Genomic DNA, 19,392 nt, shown 5'->3' with positions numbered 1-19,392 from the left:
AATCTTTAATCTACTGCCTCGTGTAGATGTGTTTTTCCAAGTGTGCATAGCTCAGTAGATATCAGATTTAAGATCACAGTGACAATCCTAATATTGTTGATATATATCTTAATAAATTTTAAAATACCATATTATCCTTTTAAAATGATGGGTTTTGACTGACTGTGAATCTAGGATGTAAAACATTTTCCTTAGCTTTTACATTAGTTTGGAATGGCGGTGGGGGAGCCCCTGTGTGCTGAGATTAACTATGAGGAATTCAGTATTTCTTAGCTAGTAGTAAACAGGGCAGGCATTTTTCAAGAATTAACTTACATTCGGAGTTCTTCATGGTGGGATCCAACAATATTTCTCCAGTAGCGAAAGTGAGACAGATGTTTCCCTTCCTCAGAGAAGACGACTGTTCGTGTAGCTACAAGGGATGATCCCCATGTCTTCTCCTCAACATAAATGGTTTCTGTTTCAAATCTGTGATTTCTAAGTGTGCAGGTAAAGACAGAAAAATACAGACTTCTAGGTATAAATGTGTAGAACCATCAAAATCCTGGTCCTTGGGTTTTACTAGCATTTACATGTTTAAGAGATCTTATTTGCTTTCTTTTTAATTGTCTCTAATGAAGACTTAGGGAAGTCATCAGATAGATTCAGAGATGTAGGGTGTTCAAAACTGTCTCTGTGTATTATGTCTGGTCAGAACAACATATGTCACAACCCACCCCAGTTGCCTGTATGTCCCTGTGAAAGGATAGTAATGGCCAAAGTTGACCACCCTTTGGGAATGGCACTTGCAATCTTATGATAGTATTGTTTCTAAGCCCTTAAAACAGGTGGCTTTTAATCTTAGTGAAGATATTTAGGGAACCCAAGTCTATAAGTAATCCTTCTCCCATATTTAAGGATGCATTTGGGAGTGAGATACCGGTCATGGTGGGATTCTTCCTTAATTCCTCTTTATTTATTCTCTAAAAAATGTGATTTTAAAAGTTTAGAGAGAAAAAGAAAAGTGAGATGCTCACCAGCGTACTTTGAGGAATGCAGTGTTGACTTAGCAGGAATTTTGAAATATTTTTCTCCACATGCATCATTTTCCCCCCAAATCTAAATGCAACTATTATGTGTACCATGAGATGAGTTTAGAACTGGGGTCTCAGAATCTTTCACTGTTTTCTGGATTTATAGACATGGCGAATCACTAAACTTCACTGAGCCCTTTATAAGATGAATATAGTAGCTGCTTGCATTTGTTGTGGTTATTAGCGAAAGATAATGTGAAAAAAATCTTTTAAAACAGTAAAATGCTATGAAATACAGTCTACTGTTTCATTAGTATTCACTAATCAAGTGCTAGAGGTTAGCACTGAAAAGGGCACACAGGAAGGAGACGGGAAAGTAAAACAGGAACTAATCTGCAGCCTGAGAAAGAGATACACTGGACCCGTGTTTATCCCGGGTCAACTAGACACCGAGCTACAAAACGCAACAAGAAAATACATCAGAAAGTACTAAATGAATATACACAAGACCTTCATTTGTAAACAAGTTATTCAGTGCTACAGGGACTGAGGAAAGAAACAGGTAACAGGATTGCTTGAAGTTACCAGGAAATATTTTAGAAAAGAAAGACTGAAGGAAAACATATAAAGGACTCTACAAGGCTGGTTTATATCGTGTGTTGGTGAGTAGTGGTAGGTAAAGGTGAATTGAGAAAGAATTTATTAAGAGCAATGCAAAGCCTGCTGATCTTACTGCCTTTCATTTCAGAGAATGAAAGGCCACGAGGACAACACTGAAACACCACGGTGCATTTATAAGTTCATTTAATTAAATGGGATAATATTTACAATTTGCCAGAAGTTTACAGTTAAAAGGCATTTTGCTATAATTAAAAATAGTTCAGACTACATTATTCAAAAAAAAAGTTCAATTGCCTGGGACTTTGTGTGAGGTTTAGTTTTATCATTAAAAGTTAAGAAAGATACCTGGTAAAAATATGTTAGAACTGAGAGTAAATTTTAATTCATATTATTATTAACATGGTAAATGGTCATCAAGTAATGACTTTAAAATAAAGTCCATAGATATTGACATTAATAATATTATTAGTATTCAATATGAGAAGGAGAGACACGGAGCTTTGGTCCTATCCGTCATTCCAGTGTGTGCGTTTATAACTTGGACAACCCGGCCTGGTGCCACGATGGCTAGTGTTCTGAGTCATTCACAGAGTTAAAGAGGAAGAAGAAGGCTGCTCAGAAGGAATGTGTACTTTAGTTGCATCAAGCCGATACTTTGCAAAGCAGTGTCTAAAAGATCAGTTGGGTGCACTGTACTGGGTTTATTGGATTTACCCCCATTTTCAGGCCTTATTTAGAGCAAATTCCAGTGATCAGATTTTCACTGGAAGCACTTGCTTTGATCGTGTGGATTGGCTAAATACGCTCAAGGCAGCATCCTGACAACATGAAATTGATGCTGTGGAAATTTTGCAAATTAGCAGATCTCATTCCTCTTCCTCCAGGCAAGCCACAATAAAACTATCCTAGACAGATGGACATTTATCTTGCTCTTAAACATCTTCGGAGAGAACTTCCCGTAACTTTTTTGCTTACCTCTATTAATTTCCAAACTGGATTAAAACCCTTTCAACTTTATATTATTACCCAGTTTTCTCCAGTTGCAGCTTAAAACCATTTTCTTTTTCCTGGCATTTTAGACAGTGAGATCTGAGAATAACAAGATCATGTTAAAATATCAGCTAAATTATACTGTTTATCATAGTCGCTGGCAACGCTTCTGCATAGGATCTACATCTGTGTTTTTAAACTCTCCAAACAAGTATGAATTCAAGTATCGATACCGTATCATTACCCAGTGATGCCTCACCAAAATGATAATCAATGTTTATATGATTTTTCTTGATAAACTTTGTATATGTATTTAATATACTTAACACTGATTTATAAAGCCTTATCTCCCTCTGATCAATTCTTGAATGGAGACATGTTACACTGTTGTTTTGTTTTGTTTTGTTTTCAAGTATCTATGAGGCATTTCCATTTAATTGAATAATTTAGGAGAATATTCAGATTATACCTTACTTTACTGCTGAGACTTGTAAACTTATTCTCTATGTATTTTATGAGTACAGAAAATTTCCCAGAGTCTTTTGTTTTTATGAGAAAATATTTCTAGTCATGCTATCCTAGGATTTAAGCAAAATGTACAAATATATGTACTTAAAAATTAAATAGATTGCTAATAGTTATTCACATCATGAAAGCAAACTCTAATATACTTTAACATCAGTTTCTTTTGTGAGTTCAGCCTGAATACTTAGAATGATTAAATTCCAACAAGCATTATTTTAGATATACTGTTTTTTCTTCTTTTTTTGTGTTGCAGTACATCCTCAAAATGTACTCTTTGTTCTACACTATACTGTTTACCATTCATAAATACATTATTTTCCCCTTTGCTTGCATTATACCAATTCCATTAAATTGTCATCTGTTATGAGTCACTCTCCTTTTCCAAGAAAACTCCCTGTTTTTGGTTAAAAAAATAGGCTAGGGAAAATATTTAAATCTGTTCTTTTTTAAACATACATTAATTTATACACAAGGGTTTAAGTTACAAGATGATTTAGCTTGGTTCTCTTTGAGTAAGTCATGGTATCATTTGGGAAACAAGAATGCATGGCTGTGATTTTTAGGAAACAAATCACCCAATTTGGGATGCAGTGATTATTGGTTGTAAGATTTGGCAAATACGAGAGAGAGTTAATCTATATGTTATTACACAGCTGTTTCTATTATTTAGAAATTTAATTTTTTCTGGAACTCTGTCATCTTTGATTTATTTTATTGATGGATCAATTAAAACCCATAGGAGGAAAATTCACAGTTCTAAACTAGGTACACAGAAAGACATATATTTTGCAAAGTTTCACACTTCTCTGGTTTTAAATATCACTCTACTGGTTTCCTTTCCTCTATCGTCTGCATACTTCATGATGCTAGGGAACAAAGGTTGCTCACCTAATATAGAATCAATATATAATAGTCAGATGAGTGTATTATATATTTTACCATTCAAATGCAAGATGTTAGCTTCATCCTGTAAGTTAAGTCCTAATTAAAAAATGTCTAACATGATCAGCTACTTTTCCTGTTTAGTACATTACATTTCTTGTCATACTTATGTGCATACTTTTTACATAATTATCCTAAAAATGAAATCCATTGATACCAAATTGAGATTGTAACTTTTAGTGCCCCCAGATCATTCCTAGAGTGTTTTCAGTGAGCCTGAGGCTGAAGGGACTTTGAAGAGGAGTTCAGTCTCTCACTTAAGGAGCCTGCTATCTTCAGTGTTAGTTTAATGCCATAATCAGGTCTTTGGTGAGACATAGAACCTTCTGAATGAGCAAACCTGTGTAGGGGGCTCTTCATTTAGACAGATAGCAAATGAAATTGAATTTTATACTACGAGGGCTAGATGTCCTTTTAACATCCAAAATGCTGCTTGTGAACAAAAGGGACAACCGGCAACTGATGGTTGTCTGGGTTCTTAGTTGTAAAATGTGTCAGGAATTCAGCATGCGACACCATCAGTAACATGGGAACTGTCCGTGGTCCTATAATTTGCCTACTTTGAACTCACTCTATAAAAGCACACTGAATTGTGATAATCCCCGACAACTGTTGTCAAATTTGCTACAAATAACCTCTCCAACTTTGTGCTTTGCTTCATCTCCAAGGTGCCTTAGCGTTTTTTCTTCAGTGACGGCACTCTCTCATATAAACGTGAATCTGTATAACGTACCTTTATAAACATTTTCCAGAACAAGAAAAAACAAAACAAAAAAACACAAGAAAATTTGATTGTTGGGATTCTAACTCACATATGTATAAAATAGTAATTGGCAAGATATTTCTGTGGCTGCCACATTGTCCTTGAGACAGAATGGGTCTTTAGCTTTCTTGCTTACCCGACCCTAGACAGCCACACTTTGCTACCTCTAAACAATTACAATAACCTGCTGATTGAATTTCGATCTCCAGGTTATATTCTCATTAGATCATTTTAACATTGCAGCCAGATTGTTTTCATAATGCATTTTTTTTCATCCCATCACTACCTGGTTCAAAATTATTCAGTTTATTAAAACAAAAACGAAAACCCTTTGTTAAACGCATTATGGCAAAGCCTTGGGGATTTAGCAGAATATTGTCATAGTTCTAAGGGGCCTATAGGAATATAGGCTCTTCCCTGAGAGAGCAGTGACTTTTATTGATAAAGCAACATCTAGTCTCTGGTATCTATATACTGACTTGTCCCAGCATTCTGACTTCCAGGCAGGCTCCCAGCCTCCTCTCCCATTGAATCTGCACGTAAGTACTTTGTTCAAATCAAAATTGCCTCTCTCTTGCAGACATTAACTGTGAGCCTCTGCTCACAACTGTCCTTTGAACCTGGCCCCTCCAAAGGGAATACCCGCTTTTATTTTCTGTCTTACTGCATTCTACCCATTTTTTTAGGGATCAGGGTTTGTTTTGGTTTTAGTTTTCTTTTCCTCCCTCACATGTCATTATTTCTGCCTAGGGTAGCTCTTCTCTGAAATTCTGTAACATTCTTCATCAATAGGCCTCTTCCTTGAAACTTGGCCATTAGAAATTCAGCTGAAATCCCATTCACAGAATGAATAGCTCCTGAATCTGTTTTCCTTGCCACCTCTGTATCTAGTGAGGGCTTCAGCAATATATACATTTAATTTGAATCGAGGTTTCACTAAATATTTACTACCTGCTTTGAATAACTTATTGAACTTCCGTGAGCCTAAACTTTTTCATCTATATAATCAGAATGATGATAATACCTACCTTTTCAAGTTATTGTGAAGAATAATGAGATGAGTATATCTACAGACCTTGCCATTTACTAGGCATTCAATAAATATTAGCAATTATTATTGCCGGTTTCAATTTCCACCTCCCTTGATTACCAGAACATGAAAGTCAACTTTGTTTTTCCTCCAATCTCTATTACCATCTCACCTGCAGCTTTCTTTAGCCTTTTCCTAATTAATTATCAAATGGGTATTATCTATAAATTGTTCCAATAAAAAATGAGATTCTTTATTCCTATGAGAAAAATAAAATGTTTCTTGAAACACTGCGAAAGGATAAATTCTCAAATAATGTAAATTATTTTGCACTCCTCAGAATAGTCCTTTCCTTGGCTATTTTCTTCACTAACGTCCAGGTTGACATAGACGTGCTTTTATGCCGAGGTAAATGACATGGTTGCTGAAACTTCTTTCTAGGATATTCATTTCTATATGGATTAATTAAAATTATTCTTATGCCCTCTATGTAATGTAACTTAAATCTTGGACTGGCTCTTAAACAATCATTACTGGCATTAGATTTGTATATTTAGACACTGATATTCACCTGAATTTTGTACACACAAGGGAAGAAACAGAAGAGACCCTGCCCATAGTCTTACCAGTATTTTTTTTCTTTTTCTCCCATTTGATTTATGTTTTATCAGATTTCTTTTCAAATAGCAAAGTGTTGTTTTTCCCTAGTATTGATTCTAATTACTTTGCTGTGTTGTAAGTCAACTAAATTTTTGGAGTTTGCCATCTTACAGTAGTAATACAAACATGAACTAAACTTCTATTTTTCATACCCAAGAAAATCTGGAAAACTGGAACATAGTCATAATAATTTTGTTGAGACATTGAGAGACCCTGCCTGGCTTAGAAATTATTAAAGTTTTTTTTTAATATTCAGTATTGTTTCAGAGTTAAGTATATATTATGGCATTCTAATTCTTACAAAAAGAATATCAATTAGTAATAAGGTCTTATTACTCGGAAGCTGCACTGAAATATGAATTTTCTATGGATAGGGACAGAACCAACTAAAGTTAATGCAAGAAGATAAGTTTCATGTGTGAAATTCAAACAATATGATGTCTAAATTTTTTAAAAAATGAAAACTGGAAATTTCAAAAAAACTTAAAAGTAACAGAATGCAGTGTCTCCAGTTATATTTCAGGATGCCACGTAAGCAAACGTTCAACCTTCGCTGTCATTTTTTTTACGTTTATATTTAGCAACGTTATATATTGTCTCTCATACTGAGAGTTAATCAAAATCTGAAACTAGGCTGAATTATTTTTAGCATTAAAGAAAATCAGATCAGCTTTAGAAATTTTACGTGAGTGAGAGCTCTCTTAATAAAGACATACTGCATTGTATAAGACTAAATTTACCAGTGCCAGGAGAAAATAACACAGGCAGTCTCGAGTTATTCTAGAGCATCAGAAGAGGAGTGGTTACCGCTGCAAAAGGAATCATAGAATGTTAATGCTGAGAGAAACTTTAAAGATAATCTGTTTTTATAGCAACATCATTTTCATGAAATGAAAGATAAAGCAGTTGATTCTAAACACACATTTACAAACTAGGACAGTGAAGACTCAGATGGGGGTGGGGGGATTTGGTATTAGAACAGGAGGAGGACTGAAGGTGGGAAATAAGGAGGAGAAGACACAGAAGTCTGTGCAGAGATGTGTGGGCTAAAGTCTGAAAGAAACCACCAACAGTATTGTCCGTACCACTCTTTCTCGCCAGAAAATAAGAAGAAGGCTTGCTCACTTCACCCTGGACTAATGAAGGACCCTGAAGCTCTCTCTAATGTACCGAGCGTTCTTATCATCCAAAGATCAACATATTTACTTACGTCTGGTCAATAGTTGTCACATTACTTTTTGGAGAAGTGAAACGTATTTCCTCTTACTAATTCCTTAATTCAGAATAATTCCGTGGTACAATTTGTAATCACATTGTTTAGGGTCAGCACGTCACTGAACTTGTGGCTGAGAACAGATCCTTTCCTGTTTACAGAAAGCAGAAGTGCCCGGGTTTTGGAAAGGTAGCAGAGGGGGACGTGAGCAGCGTGAGAGAAACAAGGTGCAGAAAAATTGCCCAGAAACCCTGAAATAAATTACACTTTTGCATCGTTTTGACACTGTTTATCTTGAACCATATGCAGACAAATGGAGGTGTTTGTGCAGAGAGATTTTCTCATGAGCAGGCACACGAGTTCAACCCTTTCCATAAACACTCCTGTGAAGACGACAAAATCTACCCTGGGCTGAAAAAAACTATTTGCTTTAATTTTCATTGTTCTTTCTTATGAGTAAAATTTTCACAACTACCTTCCTTCTTAGAAGGTACTGGAACTGAGAGATGATGGCATTCAGAAAACTTTTAGGGAAAACTTTGGTCCTAGGAGAGCCAAAAAGCCTTAATGGTTTAGCACCGACAAGAGCTTTCTTAGATTTCTGTTCAGAATCAGAAGCAGCACATAACCACGAGCCGTGTTAAAGAGGGTGAAATTACGGAAGTTTCCAGCAGCATCTCAGCTCCGGGCAGTACACAGAAAGTAACCTGCCTCTCGGTACTTGTAGGATAAGATCTGCTTGAGTGCTTGCTTTCTGGCAAGCTAGGGCTTCCCCTTTGTGTATAGTATGCATGATTTAAAAGAAGCTGTGTCAGCACTGATTTATACATTGACAGCTAAGGATAATAAGATATGGGCAAACATACAGCTCACCCTTTTACAGATTAACCTGGAGACTGCATTAGGCAAATTTGATAGCATTAAAAGATTTTGCCAATTTGTCTGGAAACAATTTCTCTTTTGTAGTGTGTCAAGGGTAACACTTCATGCCATTGTGCTAATTTAAATGGCTTTGATAAATTGTTTAAGGGGGTTAGAGAATAGTAGTGTAGATATATATTTAGCACTTTAAAATAAAAAAGGCTATTAACTTAATTGTTAAATGAATTTAATCTGTAAAAATCAAAAGTGCTCAAGAATCTAAGTGTTTTCTTGGAACTACAGCAGCCATATTACATCATGAGTCTTTAAAAGTCTTCTTAGAAAATAAAATTATACTTCTGCATACTTCCTAATGAGCAGAAATGCTTTCGGCTGTTACAGTAGCATGGGTTCAAGCTGTTATTTGGGGAAAGCCTTAGTTTATACAAGCAATAAAATTGTATCTTCTCCAGGGCTCACCTTTTTTATGTTACATGTCTTAGATTGTACCATTTGCATGGCATCAAGGTAGTCTCTTGTATGATTGCGTCCCCTGGAGACCTTCGTAAAAGTGAGATGTATATTTCATGAGACATTCTCTGTGTACATAATTTCTAAAGTAAGGAATTTGAAGAGGCCCCACTGAAAGTCACTGGATTAAATCATTGCGCCTTTATTCAGAAGTCTTATGAGAGAAATGGCAATTTAAACAGCTCCTTAAGATCAGACCTCCAATGTGAATGAACCCTTTCGTGAATTTTGAACTTGAAACAAGGACAAGATTCATTTGTATTATGATCATTGTCTTACCCTGTACATGTGCACCCCTTCCCGATGCATGGAGAGCTGACAGCTCACCTGCCTCTTTCATCAAACATTTTGTTTCTATCTCAAGTGAAGCATTAAAATACTTTTTCTTTACTGGAATAATAATATCGTTAAGCATCAAGCTACTGTATTTAAATAAAAACTGCTTTAAAAAAAAAAAGGACAGTGCAGTGGAATTTAGTACTTGTCCATTTCAACCAAGTAAATTCCTTAATGTGAATAAGGAAATTTTAATTCCAAAAACAAGCGGCAGGCAAACAAGTTTGAAACAGCCGTTTTTGTTTTTTTTTTTTTTTTTTTTTTTTGTCAATCATTGAATCCTAGCAAATGACCACTTAAACTGCTGGAAAAGATGTATTCATTTGAATTTTGCATTATTTAGAATGAACTGATACAGCTTTTAAACATTTTATTGCAGACACACGTAATATTTTAACAAAGTTGCTGCCATATATGTTTCTTAGTGTTTGGGGCTGAAATTAGCATCTTTGATAAAAGCAAACTTATTGAAAATTTCTTAAGATTTTAAAAACTTATTTTCTGGAGAGTGGTATAATTTGGGAAGTTACTTAACTGAAAAGCATGTCATGTTTGCAGTGCCGATAATTCGCATTTAATGCTAACAGTGCAAATTAGGGGAGTGGTGAAGCTTCATGTAAAACGACTGGTAGCTTTCTAAAGTGTATGCCTGGTTGCGAACAGCAAGGAGATAGCTGGGACGTCATTTCTCTTTCTTGATTTGGAGTTCTTGAAGGAAAACTGCTTTTAAAAGAAGAAAACCTAAAAGTAGTTTTGCTCTTCCTTGCCAAGGATAGTGAAATTAACATGCAGCTGGGCTTCTCTGATAAATGGATTCTGTTAGGTCACTGAGGGGGTGCATGTGACATTAAGTGATTTACAGTCCTTTACCTTAATGAAATTGTTTCAGCAAGATGACGCTGAAAGCTCTTAATGGATAGCTTTTCTTGATGTAATGAAATTGCATTCCTATGGCATTTAATATAAGGTGCAGTTATTATTTACTGGAGCTTTCCAGGGGCTGCTATTTGCACAGACAGTTCAGAACAAAAAGAGATTTCAGTGGCAGCACTGAAGCCAGAATGGCTTGTGACATTCTTAAGCGGATGAGTGTATGTGTGAGAGCTTTTCAGTTGGTGCAGCCAGGGCTCCAGGGGCCCTTCCTTTCACCTCACCCTGCCAGTGTCCAGTATTTCACATACATTCTTCTAATCTGTTTAACAGGCAGCTGGATTACAACCAGATCAGCTGTATTGAAGACGGGGCGTTTAGGGCTCTCCGGGACCTGGAAGTGCTGTAAGTACGGCGTGTTTCTCGTACTCTTTTAACGGGAGCTTTGTGTCTGGGGAGTGCTAATGTGGAAGCTTATCTGTTAGCTTAAAACCTTGTGTCAAAATGGTTTCCTAAAGACAAACCTTAAATAACTCAGCGAGTACAGAGATGAGTTGAAATGTATGTGTGTGCAAAACCTTGCGTATCTTATCTGTATGCTTGGGTCAAATTGTCTAATTTAGGGAGGAAACCCAAATGTTCACATGTGTTGTCTTTAAGTATTTCTCCTTATAATAAAATAGTCTTATACACAGGATTCGTGAGAATTCCGAGTTGCTATATATCAAGGTAACATCAGTTGTATAGGAGAAATTACAACAAAAAATAAACCTTAGCAGCTGATACGTTGGTATATTTTAGTTGCTATACAATGGAAGGATATTTCTCATTTGAAAATGTCATCGTAACTAGATAACTTATCATCTTTGTAAGGTTATCTTGAAAAGTACTTTCTAATTTTAATAAGCTGCCCATTGGGTCCATTTTAAAGTCTTCACTACTGACTTTGTGAAGCACGACACAGATTTTAACTGTAATTGGCACTCTCTGTCTTTCCTTGCTGGGTAGACATGGCTGACAGAATTGGTTAGGGACAACTGAGTAAACTCTACAGACCTTTGACTTAGAAAAGTAATTTTAATGAAATTGTAAATTTTAGTGAAAAATAAAATTAATGAAATCTAGAGTCACTAAAGCCGTTTAAGCCGCCTACACATTTCTGTAATTTTTCCCAAGGATTCCTATTTCTAACTTTTTCAGTACACTTACCGATTTCTCCCCACAATAAATTATCTTCTGTGCTATAAATCATCGCTGACTCAATTTGTTCAGAAATCCAAAATTGAATTAAATGTGAAGTGATTTTAAATTTTTAGTCCATTCGTTAAAAGTTATCCAGACATCATGAAATCCTCCTGAAAAACAAGAGATTCCATTGCTTTATACATTGAGTTTAAAGAGCAGAATGTAATTCTGAAAACAGTTGATTGTCTCAACTAGAATGGCTTATTTGAGTATTATTTTCTAGGTGATTTTGGTTTTGATTGCGAGTAAATGAATAGAATTTCTAGCTGTGTCATGTGCTGCTAAGTTATTAATTTCTTTTAAAGAATTATGTAAGAATATGTTGGTTGAGATGAATTGTTCTGAGAATGTATACTGTTCTCTAACCACATAAGAGACCACCTTTGTTTCTGTTGATAACAACCTAACTTATTCTAAAGGAAAAACATTCAGTGCTTCTCATGCATGTTGTAATTATAAGGCCACTTCTTACATTGTGTTCCAGAGCCATTTTTAATATAGGAAGCTCGCTGATGCTATTTCAGAGTCAGAATCATTGGGGTACAACTGTGATTTCATGGTGGTCTGATGTCAAACCACAGTCAATGTCATGAATGTGCAGGGACTACCTCAGGTGGTATGTAACTGAACAGAGAAGATCAAATCAAAGAATTTGTTGCTAAGTCAGTGTTCCTAACTAGGAATATGAATGACACCAGACATTTTATGGAAGCCCTCCTGAATGTTTTGAATTAATTAAAATCCCTACATTTTTATTACATAAAAGAATTTAAAATACTTATCAGGTATAGAATAACTAATATATATGTAGTGAGGATATATTGAGTGTTTTACATATAGAGGGAGAGAGTCTATATATATATATATGTAAAGAGAGAGAGAGAGTACCCACGATGTGCCAAGCACTGTGCTAGGCACTGAAAACACTTTACTCACAAATATAGTAATATTCGTTTGCTTTTTTTTTTTGTTACAAACTAATATCATTGTTTTAAGAAACAGTAAGTTCAGGAAAATGCAATCGCCTCATGTATTTTGTCATGTTAGCAAAATGCCTAGAAAGTGACAAGACCCACTATCATGAAACACAGCCAAAAGTGATAAACATTTTGTGGTTCATGGCATTAAAATGAAAATCCAAAATGCTGGGAACTCTTTTGAGGACCTTAATATATAGGTCTCGTAGAGCTACCTAATGGTAGTTCAGAGTTTGTTTGCTAAAGGGAAAGAATTAAAATTATTTAATTTTAAAATGTGAATTTTTTCAAAAGAACTTTAATGTCTTATATTAAAATATTATAAAGTCAAGCAGACATTCTTTTAATATATATTAATTTTAAATTCTCATAATTTATGCAATCTTTAAAGAAATTAATTAATGAAACATTTAAGGCCACGTTGGGTAGAGTACCGGAAAGTGTAGGATTTGTTAAGCCCAAATCTCTCATCAAGTAAATCAAAATTTACCGATTATATATGTCTGGTCTGCGGCTTTTTAAAATAGAGTTACCATTTGGAAGGGTTCCAGAAAGAAAGTTGCTTGTTTTGCTTCTGTTATCAATCCATGACTCTTTAGGATCTGTCTTTTTATTACATGGAAATTAATACAAGAGCATGAATTTGTACATGACCTTAAATATCAGATTCTCATTGTTTTATTTATTTATTTTTTAATTTTAAATCCGTGAATCATTTGAGAGTGTATGAATATACTGAAGCTAAACAGGAGAAGATGAGGGTAATCATATTGGGCCACTGATGAAAATTTGTTAGAGTAAAATATCTATTAAAGAAGAGACTGAATAAAGTTCAAGGAGAAGCCAAGGCAGAGAAAGCAGAGACAGTTCATCACTTGTATGTTCATAACAAACTGACGTTTTGTGTAAGTCTCACTGGTAGGATTTAGAACTTTACTTTCTTATTATGAAGATAGTATCTCAAAAATAACATTGGAACCTAAATGAAGATCAATATTTTCTTTTGCTTCAGACACTAGGTTCAGAAATAAAATATATCCCTTGAGTTGCCAGTTTCATATGGTTAATTTCTTTTCTTTTCTATAGAATGGACATAATTTAATTGAATTGAAACATAGTGATTCATATCCATTCAATACTAGACTCTCTGCCAAATCCTACGCTTAGCACTAGGGAATAAGAAAGAATAAATCAAGATCTAAGTCTGAGAGGGCCTACATGACTACCAAGACAAACATTTCTTATTTACACACCAGGACGTCCTTCATACAAGAATACACTCTCATTACGAAGAGAAAATCTTCAGGCTGAACATAGAAATAGACTTTCATACAGGAAAAAGTGTTTGCAAACAAAAAAGGACAGTGTATAAATCCACGCTGTTTCAGAATAGAAATTGATCATGGCCGTAACATATACAGCTCATCATACCTGATCAACACTTACACTTTTTATTAATTCCAAAATAACCTCATTGGTTTCACATATTGTTCAGTTACCAGGTATTAGTATCAATATTGCTTTGCCAGCATCAACACTGAATAAAAATACTAAGATAATTTATTCTTTTTGTTGCAATAGTTTGAGAAAAGTCTTCAAATTGCTAGCCAGTGGCTTCTGCATGCAATGAAAACTCTCTTTTGTGTGCAATTATAAGAAACTATAGTTCAGAGTTAATGTGTGTCTGGTGAGTGTGAATTCCTTTAAAAAATGTTATTCCCAAAGTCACATTTCAGTATGCTGTGTACTCTAAAGATTTTAGCTGTATAAAGTCAGCATAAATTTTGAGAGTGGTAAAAGGGGTCATTTGAAAACAAATCCCTTTGAGAAGTGAAACCTTTTAGTTCAAACATCAGGATATGTTTTAATGGTGTTTGAAAAAAAATCTCATTTCACTTGAGTGCAGAAAAAAATGCTAGAGGGTTTTGAATAACATGAGCCAACTAATTCGGTGCTTTATAGGTCCTTCATAAAGTGGGTTTTTTTTCTATGTGGACTTAATTCAAATCACTTGGATTAATTCTTGTATCATTCAATACATTGCAAAACTGGATCATAAAGAGAGTCAGTGAATGTTCTAGATCCGTAGCTGTCATGCCCTCCTTTACTGAGACGCTAATATTAATCCCCCAACCCCTGAACACCCCACATCCCACCACTGATAGTCATAGCCACCAGCTGACCTAAAGTGGCCTTACAGATGTATCTTGCCTAATCCAAACAGACTTGACCCACAGACTCTACAATATTTGAGTTAGTTTCCAGTATTTAAAAATTAGAAGAATTGATCTAAAAATTTCCATTTCTAGATTCTCTTGAGAAAGTCAGATTATTTGGCAGCCTTCCATTGCAGCAGAGCAGCAGTCCCTTGGAGCTGAATATTCGTTGCTTACAACAGAGAATAGCATGACTAGCTGACCGAGGTCCTCCTGGTTCCCAGCTGTCTATCTGCTCTTCTCCGTCTCTCTTCTCCACTGTGTTTCTTTATCGGTCGCCCGCTTCTCTCATGCATATTGTCTTCCTGGCCTCTGTAGGCAAGTAAATGTGCAACCTCTAATTGAGACCCTTCTCTGATATCAAACATCAGCCCTGAGCCTGCCTTTCTTGTGTCCTTCAGCAACTTGCCTCGTTTAGTCACCACCCCACTGTATCGTCTTTAGACTTGAATCATTTGCCATCTGCACACTCTACTCACACAGCCCTGAGATGACTGGTCTCCTCGCTGTCCTGCCACAATCAGACTTTTCCAAAGGGGGTGGGGACGATATCTCTCTTCTAAATCTTATTCACTTTGAGTTTTTGTGATTTGTGTAATTCCTCTCCCCATTTGGACTATATGCTATTTTGGGACAGGATTTGTGCCTGATTTATTTTTAGAATGTTCCATGTTTCCATAAAAATAAGAATCATTCAGGAAATATTTGATGAATGAAACAGGAGGAGGAAGTGTATAGTCATAATAATTCAACTAACAATGCTTGTTGTGTTAGAGGGGAAAGTAGGAAACATTTGAACCAAGCAAGAATTATGCTTATTTTCACCGTAGCTCCCTTGACCCCCCATCTTCTTGACTCTCGCTTCAGGAAATCATGGTCACCATCACCGAGCACTGAACAAAGAACAGGATACATGGCTGCAATTAAAACCTGCTAGACTATATTACGCTTTTACTGTACTGCTACAGCATGTCACTTCATCCTTACCTAATGCAAGTACCAAATACAGATATTGTTCTTACTACTCAAATTTCAGCAGCGGCTGATGTCCGCAGTAAAGAACAGTGACCAGGACTCTGTTCCAGGACCTGTCAGAACTGATTCTGCGCCACTCCCGTGAGATTTCAGTCAGAGAATTCACATTGGTTCATTTACTCTCAGACACCAGTTATACGTAGTACCCCTCAAATGAAGTGTAATTGTTCAGTTTTTCCAGCCATGACTGCCTCAGGTTCATTCCTTAACCAATATCGTAAGTAGACATGTATGTACACAGGGCGTAAAGCAACATGGTCGAAGCTGCTATGGCTAAAGCCATAAATTTGTAATCAATGTATGATGACTGCAGAGGAATGTGTTAAAGTGTGAAGTGTATTTACCGTCGTGTGTGTAACAGAGAGCATTCCTGGTGCCGTCTTTACCAGGTACTTGTCCTGCTGTCTTGGAGAAACAGAATCGTAAGAAGTTTCCTCTCTGTTAATATATGGAGTACTCAATAAATATTCATATTTCTAAAATTTCTAACTTTTTTTTTACTCTACAGCACTCTCAACAATAACAACATTACTAGACTTTCTGTGGCAAGTTTCAACCACATGCCCAAACTTAGGACCTTGTAAGTAGCTGCAATGTGCATCAAGTCAATTTAACCAATTAACGATTCCCCTTAGGCTATATTTTTAGTATGCAAAGAACAGTACCATTAGCTCATCATGAGATAGACAAGGGAAACACCGCTTTTTAAAAAGTTCTAGATATGATATTTGAGTAAATGAACTATTACTCTGAAAACGTGAAAGCTTTCTTTTAATTGATAATGTGTTACGGGAAGTTGAGGCGGGTAGAAAAACGTTTACTTTGAGCTATTGTGGAGGTCACATTTCATTAAGAAATGGAAAGCTCCTTGATTGGCTGTCAGAAATGATAAATGGTAAATCTTTATGATTTTATTACTGTACAACCAGCAATCCTAATACAGCTAAACTGGCCCTGCAGTACTCTTTGTAATGTAAAATTACAGCCTCACCCTTTAGTGCTTCTATAATTAAGGTTGTGCCAGCGTCTATATTTAAATATATCTTTTCAGGGGTTACAGATGGACATTAAAATATTTTAGGTGAATAAAAAGGATTCTCTGATAAAGTATTTGCTACAGCTATCTTCTTCTCTTAGAGGAAAATTAATCCTCAAAACCCAGGGTGGAGTATTTAGTGAAAGCATTTTCAGAGATAAATCTCATTTGAACTGGGTTTCAGAATCACCTTGACCTAAAAAATATATACAATATGTGAGACATGCTGGGAAACATAACCAAAGCATTGGACTTCTTGACAAAAGTGTGTTTTTAAGTAGGGTAAATATATTTTGATCAGGTTTTCAAAATATTTTTATTATCACTGAAAGCATAACATTTATTTCCTCTCCAATAAAAAATTAATTAGATCACCACTTTTTAATGAATTAGATAGCACCAATTTCAGTGTCGTTTTTTCTCACAAAAATTTAGCTCTTTACAGGATATCATTATTATAATTTCCTTGGAATACAATTTAGCAAACTACAGTCATTATAAAAGTAAGTAGACGTAACTAAATTTTGTTTTCTTGGGGCTGTTAGATTAAGACTAATCTGGCCAGATGAACAGCCCAGTTGACTCAAACTATATTTGATGAAATTGGTTTCTCATTAGCTTTAGCTAATTTTTTTAAAAACAAACTGATCAAGCTTTCAATCCTTGAAAAACTAACGCCTGTAAGTTAAGACTTACTAAGTCTGTAAAAACACCTAAGACTGTAGATGTCTAAAGACTGTAAAAACATCTGTCATCTGCATTTTTGACAGTGGGTTTTATTTTCCTGTAGAAATCCACTACAGTTTGTCTTACTAATCAGGTTTTTACATTTTTGTGTTCCTTTCTCATTTCTGATGTGTGCACATCTAATTGAATCATCATAATGTGCCTGGTTTAGATGGAAATATTTAGAGAACAATGATGTGGAATGTGTTTTGTGGCCTCCAAAGAATGCCACTCTGCCCTCCAAGCAAACTTTGCCAGAGGTCATCCAGCCTTCCCAAAATGTCCCTTTTTGTCCTGTGGCATGCCGTCTAGTTTGAGCGAGACAGTCTGTTCCATATCTCCAGGCTCAAGGAGAATGTAAAACAGTCGTCTAACTTTAAATTCCCTTGCTTTGGTTGTTTCATTATTCTATATTATCATTGCTACTTAAAAATTCCATTTTTATGGTCCAATTATCTTTCTGGACTGGGTTCCATGTTTTAATATCCATTACTGTTATTGGGTTAGAATTGAGCACATCAGCTAAAAAGGACTAAAATGGTATTACTGTGTCATAGATGATTCTGGGAATGATGCTTTGATTTATAGCTTTGGATGTCCTTTTCTTTAGTTTGAGAAAACATAAAAGGCAGTTTGAAGTCATTTACCTAATTTAGTGGATACATTTGTCTGATATTTTATTAATGGAGAAGTGCTATTTGCCACTTGGACGGGACCCATGATCTGCTGTGGATCCCTGCCAGCCGAGAGGGGGCTGGCTTAATTCCTTCACTCCCAGCCATTTATGTCTTTTAATTTCAGGTCCTATTCTTTGAGGATATGTCCCCAAGAGCCAAAAGCAGCTAATCCCCTTTCCTGCGCTTAAACAAAAAGAAGGAAATCAGAATAGGGATGTGAAAAAGAAGTGGTTTATATTGAATTATTATTCTCTCTGGTTCAGCAAAAAATAAAATATATATATATATATATGAAAGTGACCTGCTAAAAAGGTTTTGCAAGCAGTTTTCTACAAAGCGAATACTGGCAAGGCTAACTGGTACTTCAAACTGGGAGCCACAACTTTTATGAACGTACCTCCTCCCCCCGTCTGACCCCTGACCTCCCCACTGCCCCACCCCACCACAGCGGGCTGTCAGCATGTCGGGGCTGCAGAGCAGTCTGCCTTGGGCTGATTTGTGTCTCTTTGCCCCTTTGAATCAAAAAGGTTTTTAGGGTCATGTTCAAGCTTCTGTATATTTGTTTAGCTCAGAGGTAGGTGAAGAGGGACCTCAGTCTGTGGTTGGAAACCAGTTTAATGTTTAGAAAAATAATTCAATTGGCACTTATTTAGCTCTGCCTACTTATATGTTATCAGAGAGAAAGTGATATGTTATTATGAATGAATTTGCCTAGTTTCAAAATAACTATTTTCTGTTTTCTTGCTTTAAACTTCTTTGCTCTCGTGTAGTCGACTGCATTCGAACAACCTGTACTGTGACTGCCACCTGGCCTGGCTCTCCGACTGGCTGCGCCAGCGGCCCCGGGTGGGCCTCTACACGCAGTGTATGGGGCCGTCCCACCTGCGGGGCCACAATGTAGCTGAGGTTCAAAAGCGGGAGTTTGTCTGCAGCGGTAAGGGGGAAAGAAGCTTCCCGTTCCCGTATTCCTGTCTGCTGTGATGTCAGGAATTGTGCAGAGTGCATGCTCTTGCAGGGTTTCATTGTTGCTCACTAACATGTGCAGGGGCGCACTAATCACTCTGCAGAGCTCCTCTGTGCCGGCGAAGACAGTCAGACGCTCTACACGTTTGTGCATGATTGGCA

The 19,392-nt window shown here is 36.1% G+C and overlaps 1 protein-coding gene across 3 annotated transcripts in view; it reads left to right on the top strand.

The window, feature by feature from the left end:
• SLIT2 (slit guidance ligand 2) overlaps positions 1–19,392 on the top strand; it is a 347,629-nt gene that overhangs the window by 211,987 nt on the left and 116,250 nt on the right. For 2 of the 3 annotated variants that reach the window (XM_031436793.2, XM_031436800.2), the window contains exons 6-8: positions 10,689–10,760; positions 16,337–16,408; positions 19,038–19,201. In XM_031436793.2, coding sequence (XP_031292653.1) covers positions 10,689–10,760; positions 16,337–16,408; positions 19,038–19,201 — 308 coding nt within the window. Of the gene's footprint in view, positions 1–10,688; positions 10,761–16,336; positions 16,409–19,037; positions 19,245–19,392 lie in introns of all 3 variants that reach the window. The other variant, XM_064487795.1, reaches the window with a different exon arrangement.

Source organism: Camelus dromedarius, chromosome 1, assembly GCF_036321535.1.
Source record: "Camelus dromedarius isolate mCamDro1 chromosome 1, mCamDro1.pat, whole genome shotgun sequence".
Lineage (NCBI taxonomy): Eukaryota > Metazoa > Chordata > Mammalia > Artiodactyla > Camelidae > Camelus > Camelus dromedarius.
The sequence above is the reverse complement of the archived record's forward strand: the minus strand, read 5'-3'. Positions and strand labels throughout refer to the sequence as shown.